We start from the raw sequence: 19,186 nt of genomic DNA, 5'->3' as shown, positions 1-19,186 counted from the left end.
ACTCTCTGTGTAGAGATTTGCCTCTTCTGGGGCTTTCATATGGATGAATCATACAGCGTGTGGTCTTTGGTGTCTGCCATCTTCCACTGAGCATGTTGTCAAGGTTCACCCACGTTGTGTCCTGTGGCGGTGCTTCGTTCCTTTTCGTGGCTGAGTGATGTTCCATTGTATGGATGGACCACATTTGTTTATCCATCCATCAGTGGGTGGACAGTTGGGTTGCTGCCCCCTTTGGGCTGTTGTGAGTAGTGCTGCTGTGAACATGGGTTCAAGTCTTTGTGTGGACACAGGCCTTCATTTCCCCTGGGTCTACACCCAGGAGTGGAATTGCTGAGTCAAAGGGCAACTCTATATGTACCTTTCTGAGGAGCAGCCGGAGAGCGTTTCCACAGTGGCTGTGCTGTTTCACATCCCCACCAGTGATGCATGAGTGTTCCGGTTTCTCCAAATCCTCACCATCACGTGTTATTCTCCATCTTTTTTTTTTTTTTTATAGTTTATTCATTTTTAAGTCACTTTGGTTTTTCCCCTTGGGCAGCTGGTGGATGTGTCAGGAATGGAAGGTGGCTGCCTGACCTTCCTGTGTGGGACAGGTGCCCCGTGGCCCTAGGGGATCACGTTTCACAGTCCTCCCACTCCTAAGGTTTTGGTGGTGCATGTGGCCAGTTCCGGGGGGAACCCTGGCTCACCCAGGCCTGCATACACTGGCCTTTCAGGAAGAGCCCAGGTCAAGGCCCACCTTTGTGGCACCAGGTGGTTCACTCCCTGCCTCCCTGTTCACTGTGAGGGTGTCCCCACCCAGAAGCGCTTGGACTAGTTCCTTAGAAATCCCCTCTTCCTGTGTCCTGAGCCTGTGTCCTCCCTACTGGTCAGTCTCCTTTGTAAAGACGAACTTGACCTTTATAACCTTGGAGGGCCCCCCAGTCTCAGAAGGGATGTACCTTATCTAGGTTGGTGCTTGTTTGGTTTTTAACCTGCTTGTGGCTCAGCAAACATTGTTAGGTGCCCAGCCCTAAGTGTAGTCTTTTACCCCACGAGGGTGGATGGTAATTATACATTAGCCCATTGTACAGACAAGGAAGCTGAGGCCTAGAGAGCTTCAGTGACTCACCCAGGGTCATGCAGCTCGTGGGCGGCAGAGCAGGGGCTGGAACTCTTGTCCACTAGGCCACACTGCCTGTCTCCAACTGCTGCATTTTTCCTGGGCACCGTGGTCTGCACCAGGGGCTGGGGTCTGCTTTATTGGCCTGAGGCCATCTGCAGGGTTCCTGCCTCGAGTTAATGTTTTCAGAGTTCTCTCCCAGCCCGCGTGTACCTGGTGCTGGGGCAGTGCTGCGGGCTCTGGTCCCCCAAATGCCACGCCTCACCTCCCACTCAGAGCACCGTCCACTCCCACTTCCGGATCTCTGCTTTCTGAAGCCCAGGCCCTCTGGGCATCCCCTCTAATATTTTCTCCTCCAGGGCTCTCCCAAGGTGGAGTTTGTCCCTCCTTGAAATCCCTCAGTGATTCGCAAGCCCAGCCTTGGGGCACGGGGCACTTTTTACTCGTTGTCAGGCTCTGCACTTGGGCAGAATTGGGATCAATTCATTCTTTGTCTGACACTGGACTTTGGGCCCAGCAGGCATCCAGCAAATGTTTGTTAAGTTGAATTGCTTAGTGTTTTCCGGCTGCCCTCCTGGGACCAGGACAGGGGGTGCAGCCTCCGGAGACTGGGCCCTGGGATTTCCTTGTTAATGTGAGCACTTGGCACATAGTAGGTCTAATAGCTGCTTTTTAAAAGAAAATTATTTTATATTGGAGTATAGTTGATTAACAATGTTGTGTTAGTTTCAGGAGTACATAACAGCTGCTTTTCAAAGAGACACGGCAAAACTCTAGGCAGAAGCTTCTTGAACCGCCCCTACCTCCAAGCCTGCAAATTCCTGCTGAATGTGTGGGTCTTGGAGCCTGTTTTGCTGGAAGGTGCCCTTGCCCACTGTCCACTCTGGGAAGTTGTAGTCAGGTCACGTGCCATCTCCTGTGGTTTTATTTTGTCATCCAGACGTCAGGGCTAGCTTCACACAGGCTCTCGTGCTACAAAGGTCCCCAGGCTTGGTTTAATGCTCCACCGTTGCCGTCTTGAAATTTTAATAAATTTATTTTTGTGCTCGTGTTTTGTGAGTGGGGTCTGATGGGACTTGGAGCCTCAGTGATTCTGAGATCCTGCTTCCCTGCCACCTCCCTGCCTCCTGGGCTGGGTTCCTGGCCACCTGTGCCCTGTCCCCTGGTGTCCTGGGTCCTGCCTGTCCTCTCCCTCCCCAGCCTTGTCCTGTGACTACGGCCACCTTCCATCCCCAGTGGGGGCCTGGGATAGGCGCGTGTCCCCAGGGTATGCGGGGTGGAGTGTGGCAGAGGCCATCCCTGTCCCAGGGCACGTCCGTTCTAGAGGCTGCATTTTGGCCGGAGTGAGCCTCTCACCCACCCTCATCTGGTTTCCTAACATATCCATACACAGGCTACCGAGGGTTAGTGTGGAGATCAGCAGAGCGGGAAGGAGAGATGCCTGACTCAGTTTCCACAGAGCCTGCTCAGCTAGGACACAGTGTGTTGGTCCAGTGGCTGGCAGGAGGGGACCCCTGTAACTGGCACATCCATGTGTACCCCAAATTGCAGGGCAGGGCCTCTGGGTACCTCTAAGGGTCTGACTCACCCTAGAGTGTCCCTACCCGCCCAAGGGAGCACCCCCTCAGCCAGCCCCATGCCTGGGGCTTTCTCTGTCTCCTTCCAACTCTCCCAAGTCTGACTTGCGTCCTTCTGGTGCTTTCCCTGCCTTTGGAATGAGGAGCCCCAAGTTTTCATTTGCATACGGCCCTGCAAATTTGGCAGCTGGTCCTGCATGCGCCCCTGCCCATGTGGGTGAAACTTCTGGAAGCCCCAGGATGCTTTCTGCTCCAGGAATGAGCCCACATTCATCCCTCCCCTCACATCCGAACATGACAGAGATGCGGGGATTCTGACTGAAAAACTGAGCTCCAAGCGTAACCACTGAAATGGACGAACACAGGGTTTCCTGTCTCCATTTTCCAGGTTACGAGACCCAAGGAGGCCTCCCCCAGCCTCGGTCTTCTCGTCCTCAGAAGGCCGTGCTGGACCGCACTCGCCCCTGAGCTGGCTGGCACTCTCTCCTGTCGATCTCAACAGCCCTGAGACCTCAGAGGTGGGGTGGGGCCTGATTCTAAATGCTCTGCGCTTCGCAGTGAAGAAAGAGCTTTCCTGGGCCCCAGATGCTCTGTTTTGGGGGCTGGCCAGGCAGGAATGTAGATGATGGAGGGGGAGTGGGTGTGGGCGATAGGGTGTGGTGTGGGGAGCGGGACAGACCAGCTGGAGAGGCTGAGGCAGCCTCTCATCACCAGAGGGAGCAGGGCCCAGGCAGCGGGGTCTTCAGGCTTTTGAACTTGCAAGTTGGACATATAGTATGCTGCATTTCTTAATTTGAAATGAGGGGAGCCAATTAAGGAATGTAAAATCAACATCGCCTGGGGAAAAAGCAAACCATAGTTCCCAGCAGGTCAGGCCTTTGAGCCCCCAGTTTTCACCCCCCGCCCTGTTCCCGGGTGTCTGCGTAGAACCAGGTCTTGCAGTTACCCTGACAAGGTGTTTACAGAGGGATTCAGACCCTCCCTGAGTCCTCCTCCGGCAGCGGTCGCCCAGTCACGTGCCGGGCTCTGCGTGTTCTGGCGTCTGGTCCAAGGCACGCGGACGGCAGCCAGGGCTTCAGAGCCGAGGCCGGCTGTGCGAGCGTCCACCTCCTCCACCCGGGACTTGGGGTCTCAGCATCTCGGCCGAGGGGCAAGGATGGGCACATGAAAGCACACGGCCTGGGTTCCTTTCCCAGCACAGGGAGGTGGTGAGGGGGGAGTGAGTGACAGTCTCAGGAACCACCGTCTAAACCGTAAAGCACTTCCCCACGTGAGGGGTGATGGGTGCGCACAGGCAGGAGGTACAGCGGGAAGGACACGGCTCCCCCGAGAGGCCAGGGCTCACTCCTCACGGTCACGTGACCCTGATTCTTTCAGCCTCGTTTCCCCTCCCTCCCTCCCTCCCTGCTGAATGGAGGCTGGAGGCTGCAGGCAGTGCTGCCTGCTCTGCAGGGGCTGGTGCATGTCCCCTGCCCCTGGCCCCGGGGGGTAACTCGGGTGCGCCCCTCTGCTCCTACAGGAAACACGTTCAGCACCCTGGCCGGGCTGGTCTTTGACTGGATGATCGTGAAGGACACAGAGGCCGACGGGTACTCGGACACCCACAACGCGCTCCGGTAAGAGGCGCCTGCCTTGGAAGGGAGGCGGAAGGGGGTTGTCGCCGGCTCCATGAGGGCTGGGGGCTTCCATCATCATCATCCCCCTCGCCTCACACGGTTGTGCAGGAACCTTGCTGCTTGTGCAGCCCACGGGGGTGTGTTCTGTGGGACATCGTCGAGGAGGCTGGCCTGTCCAGCTGCCGAAGAGAAAGCTTGTCCCAGACAATGGGAGCTGTCCCGGGGTACAGGCGAGGGGCGGGGTGCGGCCCCGCTGGGGGTGAGCTAACGGGGAGACAGTTCCGGCTGGGGTGACCTTCCTGCAGTGACCTCTTCCAGGTTCAGGAGGCTGCCTTCCCCAGCACGGGGGTGGAAGTGGGCCTGCAGGCGGACTCCTTGTGAGACAGACTCATTACCCATCTTGACTCAGCCAGTCCCCCCAACGGCCGTGTGGCTTCCGTCCCACCGTCCACGTGCCTTAGGTTGGTAAGGGGCGGAGCGACAACTTGAACTCAGATGTGTATAGATTCTCACAGTGCAGTGTGGTAGCCATGAACCCTATCCTGGCTGTTTAAATTTAAACTAGGTACAGTGGAAAATTCAGATCCTTGATTGCACTGGCCACATGTCAAGGGCTCGTTAGCTGTGTGGCTGGTGTTACCACACACTGGACAGGGCAGACGTGGAGCATTTCCATCCCAGAAGGTTCTGCTGGCCGGTGCTGGTGCAGACCCAAGGTCTGGGCTAATGTCCTCTGCTATGCTGCATTGCCTCGTGCTGTATTATAAAAATGTTAGAGTGTAGTCCCTTTTGGGGGAGGAAGACTTATTTTTTTTAAAGACTTTGCAGCAATTTTTAGCCTACAGAAAAGTTGCAAGTGTAGTACAGAAAGTGGATTCCCCGAACCATCTGGGAGCAAGCTGCCGCCCTGGTGCCCGTAACCCCCAATTATTTTAATGTGCATTTACTACCTGTGAGGACGTTTTCCTGCACATTGAGAAGACGGTCATCACAATTAGGGAATTAACACCGATGCCCGCCGTCACAAGACCTTGTTCAAGTTTTGCCAGTTTATCCCAATTGTATCCTTTGTAGCAGAACATGACCCCCAGGGTCACCTGCCGCATGTCGTCCTGTCTCTCCTAGTCTCCGTCAGCGTGGAAGAGTTTCTCGGTCCTTCTTCGACGTTTGGGACGTTGCACTCATGAAGACTGTAGTCCAGTTATCTTACAGACCCTCCCCCATTTCGGGTTTATCTGACCTTCCTCCTGATTAGACCCAGAGTTCTGCATCTTTGCAGGAACATCACAGAGGCGAGATTCCGTATTCTCGTTGCGTCGTATCGTGATTTTGTTGGTCCGTCAATGATTTTGTTCGCTGTCATCACTTGGGTAGGGTGGGGTCTGCCAGGTGCCCTGCTCTGAAGTCACTTTCTTACTCCCTTGCAATTGATAAGCATTTTGTGGGGAGTTACAAGTCTGGCCTTTTGTTTACACCTTCAAAAGTCCAGTTCAGGGTTCCAGGACACATCCAGGCTCAGCTCACGGCCATTTCCACGACGGGCACCCTCATGCCCTGACGCTGTGCAAGCCAGGTTGCCCTCTTGGGTCAGAGCTCTTTGGGGGCTGGGCTGTCAGCCTCTGTCTGTGGTTGAGCTCTGGAATTTCTGGGGTCTCAGTAAGCCAGGAATGTGGGCTTTAGGTCCAAGAGACCTGCATTCCGGTCCCGGCCTTGTGATGTCCTGCCTGTGGCCGTCATCAAGGACTGTGACCACCTGAGCACCAGCTTCCTCCTGCAGCAGCTGGAGGTGTCACTGTGCCCACCTCTGAGGGTGGCAGGGTGGGCGAGCATGCTGACGGGGGTGAGAGCCCCTCTCTGGGCCCGGCACATACTAGATGTTCAGGGGACGCTGGTTACCTGCCCCGCTCGCACCACCAAGCTTGTTTCCTGCCCTGACGGCCCCCGGAGCTTCCAAGCACCCGGCATGTAAGTCGAATGCCGACCGAAGTCCAAGGTGCTAAGGGGTGCTGGAACCAGAGTGTCCTGGATTTTCATTAAATTCAGTGTGTGACACGTCGTAAAACTGGGCAAGGAAATAAATCACTGCGTAGTATAGCGCCCGGCAGATCTTGGGGAGAATGAAAGCGTGTCCGACTGACTGCTCTCATTCGGGTGGAACTGGAGGCCTTATCTGTAAATCGCGGGCTGCTAGGGAGAGACTCAGGCTGGCCCCGCTTACCAGCCTGTGCTCTGGGGGTTCCACCCCATCCTGAATTCTCCCTCCCTTCTCCCCACAGCCTAACCCCAGGGAAGGTAGGATTCGATGTGATTCCCTATTTCTAACACTGGAGGGCGTGGTCGTTGAACCATTTCCCAGATGCAGGAGCTGGCCAAGAAAGGGGGCTGGGACTCCTGGGGAGCCCTGAAGGGCCCTGGCTGGGCCTGTGGTCCTGGGCCTGCTATCAGCTTCCGTGAGCCTCACCTTTCACGTCTGTGAGACCAAAACATTTCGACTAAGGGGGCAGTCTTCATATTTCAGTGCCTGCCTTTTATCATAATCACATTGGGAGTTTTATAAAATGCGGATCCCCAGGCTTCGTGCAGACCAAGGGCCGGGCCGGGGCCGAGAATCTGCATGTTTCACAGGGACGCTGACAATTCTGAGGTAGGACATTCCAGGGACAGGTTTCCAGGCAGCACCGACTAGGTCAGCACCACTTGCATGGGGTCTGGCACCACGCACAGGAGCTTCGGACAGTGAGTGCGTGAGGTTCCCGGGTTCCAGGCGTCAGGTCTGACCGCACGTTCCTTTTCCAGCATCCTGACCTTTTTGGAGTCCACGTACATCCCTCCCTCCTACATCTCAGAGATGGAGAAGGCGGCCAAGCAGGGGGACACCATCCTGGTGTCCGGGATGAAGACGGGGAGCTCCAAGCTGAAGGCGCGCATCCAGGAGGCCGTGTACAAGGTGGGCGCAGGCGGGCACCTGCGCTCCAGGGCGGGATCTGGACGACTGGTTCCCTCACATGTTTAGTAGCAGAGAGGAGATGCCCTACCGGGAACGGTGTCTGGTGTGAGCCACGGCTTAGGAACAGGTGGCCGGGGCACCAGAGCCGCCACCTCTACAGTCACAAGGCATCTTCTCTCCTCAATTTCCAGGGAGGTCCGGGAGCAGTGGGGTTGGCATCAACTAGCTTATCTTCAGTGAGCTCCCCTGTCCCGCTGTAGAGACACATCCGAGCCTTTGGAACACCCAGGGTCCACCAGCCATTTCACCCTGTGCCCCACCTTCACCCCTGACACTGGTTGCCTAGTCCCACGTGTGGAGGGCTCGGACTCCGGACCCCCCCTCCCCCCATCGTCTGGCCTCACCAGCACCTTCTTCTCCATCAAAGCCCCATTTTGGGAATGGAGGTGGGGCAGGGGCAGAAAGGACAGCGAGAAGTGGGTTTAGCCAAGGCCTGGTTCTTGTGGGCTCAGGCCTGCCCTGCCTGGGCCTCCTTTTGAGCTGCAGACCTGGGGTCTTCCTCTTGTTTGCCTGGTTCCTGTAGCCCAAGCGGGAAGTTTGCGGTACACCTGCTGATTAATTTCTAAAGTGACAGATGAGAATTCACTCTCTTCAGCCGTTTGGCTGTAGTTTGGGAATCCTGGAGGGTTTTGGAAACGTGAGGCAGCCACGTTCGGCACAGTCCTGCAGTGTGCCTGGGATTGCAGTTAGTGTTTGGGGAGTTTGTCTTCTTGTGTCCTGGGCCCCATGGGGGCACAGGACTGGGCTGGGACCGGGCTCCCGCTGAGCTGCAAAGGCGGCCTTGTCCTGCCTGTGGAAAGCACCCACCTCAGAGCCCGGCCCAAGGTGGGTGCTCTGTGTGGTGGTTTTTTCTTTTTAATGTATCAAAGGTATTATTTAACTTACTGTTTTTTTCTATTGAGGTATAGCTCACATACAACATTATAGTAGTTTCAGGTGTACAACATAATGATTCGATATTTGTATGTACTGCAAAACAATCATAATAAGTCTAGTTAACATTTGTCACTATATGTAGTTACGGAGTATATTTTTCTTGTGATAGCAACTTTTAAGATCTATGCTGTGAGCAACTTTCAGATGTGCAGTACAGTATTGTTAATTATAGTCGGCATGCTATACAGGACATCCCAGGGCTTATTTATTTTATAACTGGAAGTTGGTACTTTTTGACCCTCTTCACCCATTTTGCCCACCCCCTTTTTGCCAACCACTACTCTGTTCTCTGTGTCTGTGAGCTTGGGTGTTTTGTTGTGTTTTAGATTCCACATGTAAGTGAGACCATATGTTATTTGTCTTTCTCTGTCCCGAAGGGGAGGATCTCAGTCAGCACCTAGATCCAGACCCAGACTGGTTAGAAGCCAGGCCCTCAGACAACAGCTTTTTTTTTTCTAATTAATTTGTTTTTTAGATTTTAACTTATTATTTATTTATCTATTTTGGGGCCGCTGTCGGGTCTTAGTTGCAGCGCACAGGCTTGTCTCTCGTTGTGGCGTGCGGGTTTTCTCTTCTCTAGTTGTGGCGCGTGGGTTCCAGAGCACGTGGGCTCTGTACTTTGGGCACACAGGCTCTCCAGTTGAGGCTCACGGGCTTCGTTGCCCTGCGGCACATGGGATGTTAGTTCCCTGACCAGGGATCGAACCCGCGTCCCCTGCATTGGAAGGCGGATTCTTTACCACTGGACCACCAGGGAAGTCCCCAGACAACAGCTTTTAAAGGACGCACATATGTACAGCCCTCTGGGGTTGTGAGCAGAGCCTCCCTGGCCCCCAGAGCCAGGGGATCTGGAGGTGTCTCCTGGGCGGCAGTCACAAGAATCGGGGCTCCAGACAAGGGTGCAGGCTCCCGTCTGGGAGATGCCACGAGCTGTAGTGAGGCAATGGGGGTACAAAGATAATGTCCCAGCCTACGTTCCCCGAGAGCCCCTCTGTAGACCCTACATGTGACAAGCCTGCCCTCCAGGCCAAAGCCTCTTTCCAGCAGGTAGGCCTCTTCCACCTAATGGCTGCGGGGTGTCAGTCAGCTGTGTGTGCAGTGTCGGGGTTCGTAGCCCAAGCACTGTCTCTGATGGTCCTGTGGGGCCCAGGGGCCCCCAGGGCCAGGTGATCCAGGGGCATCCCCTGGGCGGCAGCCGCAAAACCCAGGGCACCAGGGGTAGAGCTGGGGTCCTAGACACGTATAAGAGCCCCCCTCCTAGAGATGCCGGTGCTCTGGAGTGGGGCAGAGGGAGGGCATGAAGGTATGTCCCTCCAACCCCCAAGGCCTCAGGAAGGGTTTACTGTCAGCCCTTAGATGTGTGTTTAATTAGAAGCTGCCCCTCAGGTGCAGCTGTGATGATTAGCTAATGGGCCTCTTTCCATAAAGATCGGGTTTCTCTGCTGTGCCCTGGGGCTGGTAGCTGATTAAGAACTCTTTCTCCCTTGGTTCCGGTCCTGCGGGACCCAAGAGCCCACGGCTGGGCACCAGAGACGGGCATGGAGACACGTTCTCTGGCAGCAGCTTCCAGAATCAGGGCACCAGAGGCGGGTATATACTCCTTCTGTAAGAAACAGGCGCGCTCAAGTGAGGAGAGGGGCTGTGACGGTGCCCTCCCCGCCCCCGCTTCCTGAGAGCCTTCTGTGGGCCCCTCTGCGCAGGCAGATAAGCCTCTTTCTCAGAAAGCCCTGCGTGTGTCGGTCTGCTATCTGTGCAGTGCCCTAGGGGTGCTGTCCCGCCAAGAATAGTCTCTCCAATCGTCAGGGTCCTGTGGGATGCATGAGTATGGCCCCCAGCACGGGCCTTTGGGGCTTTTGTGGGTGGAGCCCCTGGGCCCCTAGTGGCCTCTGTATCCGTAGCCATCACTCCTGACTCGGTATGCTTTGGCAGTGACCTCTAAATGGCTACCTGCTGTACCACAGGGCTCCCCTTGGGTTCTGGGGTGTCCAGAGGTGCTGCCTTGTGTTCTCACCCTAACCTCCCTGTGCCCACATGAGCAGACTGAAAAGTTCTAAACACCCTTTCTCTTGCTCACACTGACCCCTACTCCGGGCTCACCTCACCTTTCCTCTCTTCCTCGTGCTAAGAACGTCCGCCCTGCGGAGGTCAGGCTCCTGATTTTGGAGAACATCCTTCTGAACCCAGCTTACGACGTCTACCTCATGGTGGGGACATCCATCCGCTACAAGGTGCAGAAGATCAGGCAAGGAAAGATTACAGGTGGGTCACCAGCTCAGCTCCGTACTCACGGCAACGCCCCCCCTTTTTTATCGCGGTGAAATAGGCCTAACCTAAAATTTACCATTTTAACTACTTTTAAGTGTTAATTTTAGTGACGTTGATTACATTCACATTTTGTGCAACCATTACCACCATCCATCGCCAGAATTTTCTCATGTTCCCAGACTGAAACCCTGTGCCCATCGAACACTGACTCCCCATCCCCCTTCCCCAGACCCTGACAACCACCCTTGTACTTTCTGTTCTATGAATCTGACTGTTCTCGGGACCTCGTATAAGTGGAATCATGTAGTATTTGTCCTTCTGTGTCTGGCTTATTTCACTGAGCTGAATGTCCTCAAGATTCCTCCATGTTGCAGCAGGTGTCAGAATCTCCTTCCTTTTCGTGGCCAAATAACATTCCATTGTCGGTAGAGACCAGGTTTTAGACACTCAGCCATTGATGGACGCTCGGTTTGCTTCCACCTCTTGGCTGTTGTAAACAGTGCTACTATGAACATAGGTGTACAAATATCTCTTCGAGACCCTGCTTTCCATCTTTTTGGGTTTATATCCCTTTGTTTTAAGAATGTCCGAAGCCATGAGCTTCACGTTGGACTGGGTTTTGCCAGTGGGTCTGCCACTGACTGCTGGGCAGCCTTGGCAAGACACTCCTCCCTTTGGGGCCTCAGTTTCTCTCTTGGAGCCCTCAAAGCCTTTCTGCCTGTGCTGAGGGCAGAATGAATTAATGGACGTGGATTTTTTCTGGAAATTCTGAAGTGCCGTGTACATGTGATGCATTTTCAGTGGTGAGTGTTCTTAATGCAGCACCAAGCCTCCTAAGAATTACTGTCGTTATCATCTTTTTGTTTAGTTTACACACATTTCTTGGTCAGAGCACAGGTCATCTAGTGTCTCGGGTATAAGAGTGTCCCGTTCTAGGCCCGAGCGCTTGGACGCGTGTCTGGGCAGGTGCTTCCCCCAGGTTGCTGGCTGCTCTGTCTGTAATGCAGGGCATCAGTTAAGAAGCGTGTCGATGCTTTAGCATCCGAGCAGCCTGGGCTTCGTCCATAGTTGGGTCTGAAAGTCTGAGGGCAGTGGGTCTGGTCAGTCATTACTGTGTGGCAGGGCGCTGCAGCCCTGGGGAGGCCTCAGAACCGAGGACAGGCCCCTCCTGCCCCGAGGCCTGGTTCTCTCCCACACGGGGTGCCCTGCTGAAGGGCAGTAGACTGGGGGTTCCAAGTGTCTCCGTGTGCTGGGCGTGCAGCGTCCAGCTCTTTAGCCCCTGTCACCATGCACGCGGGCTGTGTACGTAGCTGGGCTGGGGGTCCTGGCCAGAGCCTGGCGTGCACCGGAGACTTTAGGGATGCCGAGTCTAAAAGCAAAGGGATGAACCTGGGTGTGGCTTTCTGAGACCCTTAAAGGGGAGGTGGCTCAGCGGTGGAGTTCTCAGGACCCTGCCCCTGCGTCCTCAGGGGGAACGCAGTGGAGACAAGTTGAAAGACCAGAGGGCACCCACCGGGGCTTCTCAGAAATACCGTCTCCACCAGAGCACTGTCTCGAACACATTGTGGCCTGATGGAGACAGTCTGGAACATCTGACCGTCATGAGAGTTTCCTAGGTGTTGTGCTTTTCACATTATGACTCAGCGACTCTGTGAGGTGGGTTGCATTAATACCCTGTTTTACGGACGAAGAAACCAAGGCACAGAATGCCTGATAGTCAGAAAGCTGTCGGGTCCTTGGCCTTAATCAGTCCTGCAGGGTCGTGTGGTGCTGGGCCCCAGAGGAGCACAGGAAGGGCTTTCTGTTCTCCCAGGGCAGGGCCGGTGGCCCCTTTGTGAGGGCAGATGAGGGCGGGGAGCTGCGCCCCAACCAGGGAGGTTAGAGGGGATTTAATAAAGAGGGATTCTGAGCTTACCCTTTAGTGCATGGCCCAGATGGACAGCACATCCCAAGACACCCAGAGAGCTTTGGGGTTTGCTCACTGACCTACGGTAGAAGTCAAAGAATGGGGCGCATGAAAGATACCCCCGGACAGGAAGTAGTTAAGCTGCCTCTCTTGCATCTGTGTGGTAATGAGATGGAAAACGCCTCCAGAAATAAGCACACCTACGTGACTCATGGTAACGGGTGCCACAGGGCTGGAGTGGATTCCAGACAGATGCTCTAGGGGAACAGATGGGGGAGGAGCCTGCAAAGGTCCACCGGGAACACGACATCGGGTGGAAGCTCACTGTCCATTTGTTTTGATGGGTTGTGTTGTTTTGTTTTGTTTTTTGATTGAGATACAGTTCCCATCCCTGTCATTTTTAACTGGCTGCTAGACAGGAAAGTCAGGGCATGACATCATTACAGGGAACATGAATTTTGGCAAGCCCCTGTCTTGCACGGCAGAAGGTTCAGAGAATTACAGGTGAGAGGGCAGTTACCCCAAATTAGTTCTTCACATTTTCTTTCAGTCTTTCTTCCTTAAACATGTAATGTTCCTTCTTGCCTTCCATATTTTTATTTCCCGACGTCTGCCTGCCTTCTGTTAAGTAGGGGCTTCCTTTCTCTCGGGCCCGTTTACGGAGCCCCTACTCTGTACTGCGGGCACTGCTGGGGGGCTGCAGTGGTCAGGGGGCTGCCCGGGTTCCTCCCGCCTGGAGCTCCAGTGATGACCTGCAGACACCCCCGCCAGTGGGGCAGGCGAGGGAAGAGAGGGGCCTGGAGGAGGGGTGTCTGTGAGGCCATGGGCAGCGTTCCCAGCACAGAGAGGGGGCACAGCCTTCTCCCCTTGCTGCTCGCTGCCTGGTGCTGGTGCTGTAGATGTGCCCGGCCCAGTAACCAACCTATTAGACCGAACAAGACGTGGGGAGGACGAGCTGGCTGAGGGAGTCGATGTCTGAAAAGAACTCGGGTGACGGGAATGCTGGAAATTACTGGGATAAATTGTGCTGAGGTTGGAAGAAGGACGGGTATGGGACAGGGGTTCCTGCGTCCAAGCCTCAGCTGGTAAAGGACCCATCGCACCCTGAGCCGTGGCCTCCCAGGGCGAGTGCATGCTGGGCTGCCTGATGGGCTGGGCTCGGAGGCAGGGCAGTGGGCTCCTTGTCATTCTGGGCTCGGAGCCTCCGCCCCCAGAGCTCCATGGTCCTCCCCGGACCCTGCATGGGGTGGGAGTGGGGGTTCTGACAATCAGAAGCACATCTGGGGGGTCAGCCAGGGTCGGGAGGGGTCAGAGACCGGGTCTCCTAGGAGAACGTGGGCCTCCTGGCCATGGAAGGGCAGCCTACAGGATGACCCGTTACCCTCAGCGGGTGATAGCAGGGCTGGATTGGGGCCCCAGGAGCAGCCTTCCTCTGCCTGTGGACAGACGGGGACCTTTCACATCCACAAAGGCTTCCTTGTTCAGTGCCTCTGAGAAGTAGTGAGGTCCTGCAATACAAGAGGTGTTGAAGGGCTTCCCGGGTGGCGCAGTGGTTGAGAGTCCGCCTGCCGATGCAGGGGACATGGGTTCGTGCCCCGGTCCGGGAGGATCCCACATGCCGCGGAGCGGCTGGGCCCGTGAGCCATGGCCGCTGAGCCTGCGCGTCCGGAGCCTGTGCTCCGCAACGGGAGAGGCCACAACGGTGAGAGGCCCGCGTACCGCAAAAAACAAAAAAGAGGTGTTGAAGGGGTCCGCCAGACAGGCCCTTCTCTTTATCACCTTCGGGCTTTGTAAATAGGGCTACATCATGTGGTGCAAGGTGCGTCCAGAGTCGGTCTATTTATTTCCTGAAAGGGCCTTTTTCATTTGCAGAATGTTACACAAGGGAGGACACTAGTGCTTCCTGAAGGAGCACCGAGTAATGCTGCTCTCTGAGCAGTGGCGTTACCTTACTATTTTATTATGACATGTGTCCTTGATGCACTGCTGCTGTGTTCTGATCACTGGGTACATCGTCTACAAGAGTCTCAACCCAGCATGGCTGGGCTTCCCCATTAGAGACCAGGAAGTGGGTTGTGTGGACTGGAAGGGCTTCTCAGTTCCAGCAAGTGCCTGTGGAAATGCAGAGTGCTGGCTGCCCCCTGACACCCCTCCTCCCCCATCCCCCGAGTTTGGTTCAGCAGGTCTGGCATGGGGCCAGTTATTTGCAGTTTCCCAGGTGATGCTGGTGGCCCAGGGAACACACTTTGAGAACCCTCTGTTCCAGGGCACATTCTTGGGGACTTATTGGAACACACAACAGATACCCTGGGACAAGAGGTGGGCAAGTTGCCCCCCTTTCAGAATTCCTGGGAGTTTGGAAGGATGTTCTAGCTGAAACTCCTCCAGGATCCTTGTCCTGGGCGCCTCCCATGGCAGTCCCTGCCTGGGACCCCAGTGGTGAGCAGGGAAGCTGTCTGTGGTCCCTGCGTCCTGTCCCTGTCTCATGCAAGAGGGCTGGAACGGGGCCACATACGCAGGCACAGCGAGTGGGTTATTTGGAAACCCCCAAAGGACGCCTAGGTCCAGTGAGCCCCACCCTGGGCCCCTCGAGGCAGAAGCCGACTTCACCTGCTTCCGCGATGAACAGGAAAGGGTCTGATGTCGGTATCCGGCCAGCAGCTGGCAGTTTGAGTCACAGGCTGTGCTTAATTTTAAAAAAGAAAGGTGCTCACGGCATCCACAAAAAAGTGATTGCCTCTGAAAATTCATGGAGAGTGTCAGCTTTGTCCACAGCCATGGAGAGTACTATTAAAACTTAAAGCGCTGAGGGAAATGAAGCGGGAAAATCAAGCGGCTGTACCGACAGCAGGGCCCAGGGGTTGGGGCGGCGACACTGACTTCTAACATTTCCCGTTTTTGCTCTCTCTCCCCTCTCTGTTCTGCTTTGTTTCTGGGTGACCAGAACTCTCAATGCCCTCCGATCAGTACGAGCTACAGCTTCAGAACAACGTCTGGGGCCCTGAGGGAGACCCGGGCCGGCCCGTGGCGGTCTTGGCCCAGGACACATCGTTGGTCACCGCAGTGCAGCTGGGACAGAGCAACCTGGTCCTTGGCCACAGGAGTATCCTTTTCCCGGGCAGCGCGCACGCATCTGCGTGTCTTGCACAGGAGACGTGCTGTTTGGAAGTCAAGTCACTTTTCTCCCTGAAAGCTTGGCGAGGCTAAAAATAGCCCCGTTTTCCCCCAAGGTCTGAAAATCAGAAAGGACCAAAATCTCACCCCAGCTGAGCGGAATCGCTCACCTCTGGGGAGACTTGCTTTAGAGGTTTTGAGGTGAGGGGTGGTGGCCGGAGAGGAGCCCCAACCCCGCCTCCGGAACCTTCTCTGGTCTCATCTGAGGGGCCTGGCCGAGGCTGTTTCCGTGTGGGTTGTCATGTGTCCCCAACTGGTTTGCATGCCCCGGGTGGTCTCCAGGGTCCTTGCAGAGGTCCCCCTTTTGGAGTGGAGGAAGTGCCCTGTGGCCGCTGAGTCTGGAAACGGCCTGTGCTGTGCGTGGCCTCAGGCCGGGACCTTCCCATCCCCTCTTCTCACGTGATGTTGATGATAACGAAGCTGTGGGAGCCAAACCGACACCTGCCAGCTGGTTTATTTGTTCCTTAATTCAGAATCCAGGTATCCGCATGCAGGGCGCTTCCCGGTTACCCAATAGCACCATCTACGTGGTGGAACCCGGGTACCTGGGTGAGTGGGCATCCTGGGTCGTTTGTGATCACAGGAGTTAAAAAGTCACATAAAAGTAACGGCCCCCCAGGAAATGCTTCACTCTGGCCAGCTCTGCCAGTGGGGAGGCCGGGGACATCAGTGCCACCCTGCCCTTTCTGGGGCTGCCCCCCCCAGCCCTTCCCCTGTCTGTGCACAGAATAAGCAGAGGGTAGACCAAGGTCAGCTGGTGGCCAGCTCTGCAGGGAGAGAAACAGGATAGGGTAGAGTGGGGGAGGGCTGTGTCTTCTGGTTTTATACCAGCGCTCTGCCCAGACCTCACCATGGCTATGGACGTTTGGAAGATGCCTTGGTGGAAGAGAGGGCGAGGCTTGAGGCCGAGACAGGAGGGGAGGAGTCCACAGCCCTGGAGGACCCGGACGGGCACAGCCAGGGCCCAGGAGCTGCCGTAGAGACGACCCCTGGAAAGATGTCTGGACACACGTGTTACCTGGGCCTGAGCCGCCTCTCCTGTTGGGTGCCCTGAGGTGGTTCGGGTGAGAGAGCTGTTTGGCTGATACCCAGCAGCCCCCTGGTCCTCTTGTTGGCTGCTGAGTGAGGCTGCTGTTGGGTGAGACCCACGCTGACATGTAGTGACCTCGGGCAGGGTGGCCCTGTGTGTCTTGGGAGTGCCGTCTGCTCAGAACCCTTGGTACCTTCCGTCTGTCTGGCACGTGTGGGGCACTGAGTCTGGAGGAGGGAAGTGGGGGCCTTGTGCTTGGTTTTGCAGGGAGAGACCACTGCAAACAGATGGTGACAGGACAGTGGTAAAGAGTTAGTAAACGTGAGTGCAGCGGAAGGGCTTCTGGGAGATGGTGCTCGAGGCAGGCGTTTTCTCAGAAGCTGCTCTTGTGCGGGTTCACTATCCTGGCAGAGGCACAGCTCAGGCGATGGTGTGGAGGTGGGAAGCACGTGGCGTTGCAGGGGTCAGGCAGCAGCTGGCGGCATCGTGTGTGGGAACAGAGCTGGAGGCCTGGGAGGGCAGGGCCGGCTCACAGGGAGAGCGCTCAGAGTGTAGACCTACTGTGGACTCAGAGTGCAGACTCACTGTGGATTCAGGGTGTAGACCTACTGTGCACTCAGAGCGTAGACCTACTGTGGGTTCAGAGTGCAGACTCACTGTGGATTTAGAGCATAGATCTACTATAGATTCAGAACACAGACTCACAATGGACTCAGAGTGTAGACCTACTGTGGATTCAGAGTGTAGTCTCACTGTGGGTCAGAGCCACCGTGGATAGGGTCAAGTGTGAATGGGCCCTGGGGCAGCCGGTGGGGAATGTTTGGTCCTGGTGCATCTGAGGTCAGCTCAGGTTCTGAGGGCTCAGGCCTGATATGGGCATTAGACCTCACCATCATGCACAGCTGGTTCCTCCCCGGAGGAGTGCAGAGGAGTGGCCTTGGGGCCTCGGTGCTGACCAGGCCTAGTGCCATCCTCTCCCTCAGCCACAGGCCCCTGTGGCTTCAGCGCTGAGGCTCTGTGCCTGCCTGTTTTGTAGGGTTCACAGTCCACCCTGGTGGCAGGTGGGTGCTCGAGACCGGCCGCCTGTACGAAATCACCGTCGAAGTGCTTGACAAGTCCGGCAACAAGGTCTACCTGTCGGATGTGAGTCCCCCTTCGGGCCTGATGGGGTTGGGGGGTGGGGTGCCTCTCCTGGAGCAGCTGCCCAACGAGCAGCCCCCAAACACAGGGGGCCCTGAGCAGGCAGGCTGAGTTGCGGTGCTTCCTAGCGGTGCGGCTGGGTCCATGGAAGACAGTGTTGTGGGACCCCTTGGGCGTCTCAAGAGCCTGTCAGCCTGTGCGTCTGCACCAGGGGCCCCGCTTCCTACAGGGCTGGAGCTGGGAGAGGAGGCCCCTGGCAGCAGGGTCACAAAGGCAGTGCCGCGGAGGTGGCGTCTGCCCGCTGCCCTCCTGCCCCTCCTCATTAGCCCGGGGACCTCACAGCACTGCAGAGCCTCAGGGCCAGGAATACCTGCAACCTGTCCGGAAGGCCCCTTGACTGAGGCCAAGCTCAGTAGCTTCCTGGCTCTGGAAAGAGCATCACAAATGGGCAGGTGGAAAGAAGTCTCGGCCGTGTTTGGTCCTTTGTGAGAAATTCCCAGGATCATGAGAATCTCTGGACCTTCCTCGTGGGGTCTGAGGTTTCGAGGAGGGGGCGAGGTTCCCCTTCAGCCTCTCTGCCGAAGCCACTGCCTTCCTTGTGTTACTAGACAAAGACTCGGTTGATCACCATTTTGGGTGAAATTAGCTCTGAGGGCTTTTGATGTCCTTTTCTGTATTTGGTGGTTTCCTTGTTGGGACCGCAGGATCTGAGAGCCAACAGTAGCCTTCGGGCTCGGAGCGCCAGGTCCTCGGGTCACGAGGGGAGGGCAGCCTGGGAGGGGTCCGAGGTCAGAGGCCAGAGCACTCAGAGCTCAGATCCAGGGCCTGGCTGCTGTTTCGGGGCCACACGGCTTCTTTCCTGCGTCCCAACATCCCTGAGTTGTCCTGGAAGCTCCTCTCACCTTCCTGCCTCACCTTCCAGAACATCCACATCGAAACCACGCTCCCTGCGGAGTTCTTTGAGGTTCTGGCTTCTTCCCAGAACGGGTCGTACCATCACGTCAGGGCGACAAAGAGGGGCCAGACGGCCATCGAGGCCGCCCTCACCTCCGTGGTGGACCAGGCAAGTTGGCGCCTCCCTCGGCCCCCCCCAGCCCCCCCGGGACTTTCGCAGACGGAAATGTCAAACCAGGCTGGACATGAGCCCGGGGGAGTCGGGACCCCAAGTGTGCACTGCTGTCGTGGGCACCACGGGGGTCCCTCCTGCTCTGGGCTCACAGTGGTGTCTGGGGGTGGGGGGTTTGGCCTTTGCCTGTCCCCTGTCCCTGTGCTGGGCCAGAGCCCCTCTCCCTCTGCCCTTTGCTGGCCCCTGTAAAAGTGAGCCTGCACCTCTGGGACTGGGGGTGGAATCCCTTGCCGGGAGCAGTGTCGGGCCCATGTGTCCAGCCGTGCACTGACCAGGACCCACGAGCATCTCTTTGGCTGTTTTGGGT

General features: G+C 56.3%; 1 protein-coding gene across 3 annotated transcripts in view; it reads left to right on the top strand.

Moving 5' to 3' along the window:
* Positions 1-19,186, top strand: part of NUP210 (nucleoporin 210) — a 100,569-nt gene that overhangs the window by 14,848 nt on the left and 66,535 nt on the right. For all 3 annotated transcript variants that reach the window (XM_004284327.4, XM_049716004.1, XM_033414055.2), the window contains exons 4-10: positions 4,199-4,295; positions 7,092-7,242; positions 10,365-10,497; positions 15,354-15,512; positions 16,064-16,132; positions 17,650-17,756; positions 18,676-18,816. In XM_004284327.4, coding sequence (XP_004284375.2) covers positions 4,199-4,295; positions 7,092-7,242; positions 10,365-10,497; positions 15,354-15,512; positions 16,064-16,132; positions 17,650-17,756; positions 18,676-18,816 — 857 coding nt within the window. The remainder of the gene's footprint in view (positions 1-4,198; positions 4,296-7,091; positions 7,243-10,364; positions 10,498-15,353; positions 15,513-16,063; positions 16,133-17,649; positions 17,757-18,675; positions 18,817-19,186) is intronic.

This window comes from Orcinus orca, chromosome 10 (assembly GCF_937001465.1).
Source record: "Orcinus orca chromosome 10, mOrcOrc1.1, whole genome shotgun sequence".
NCBI lineage: Eukaryota > Metazoa > Chordata > Mammalia > Artiodactyla > Delphinidae > Orcinus > Orcinus orca.
This window is presented reverse-complemented; position numbering and strand designations above follow the sequence as displayed.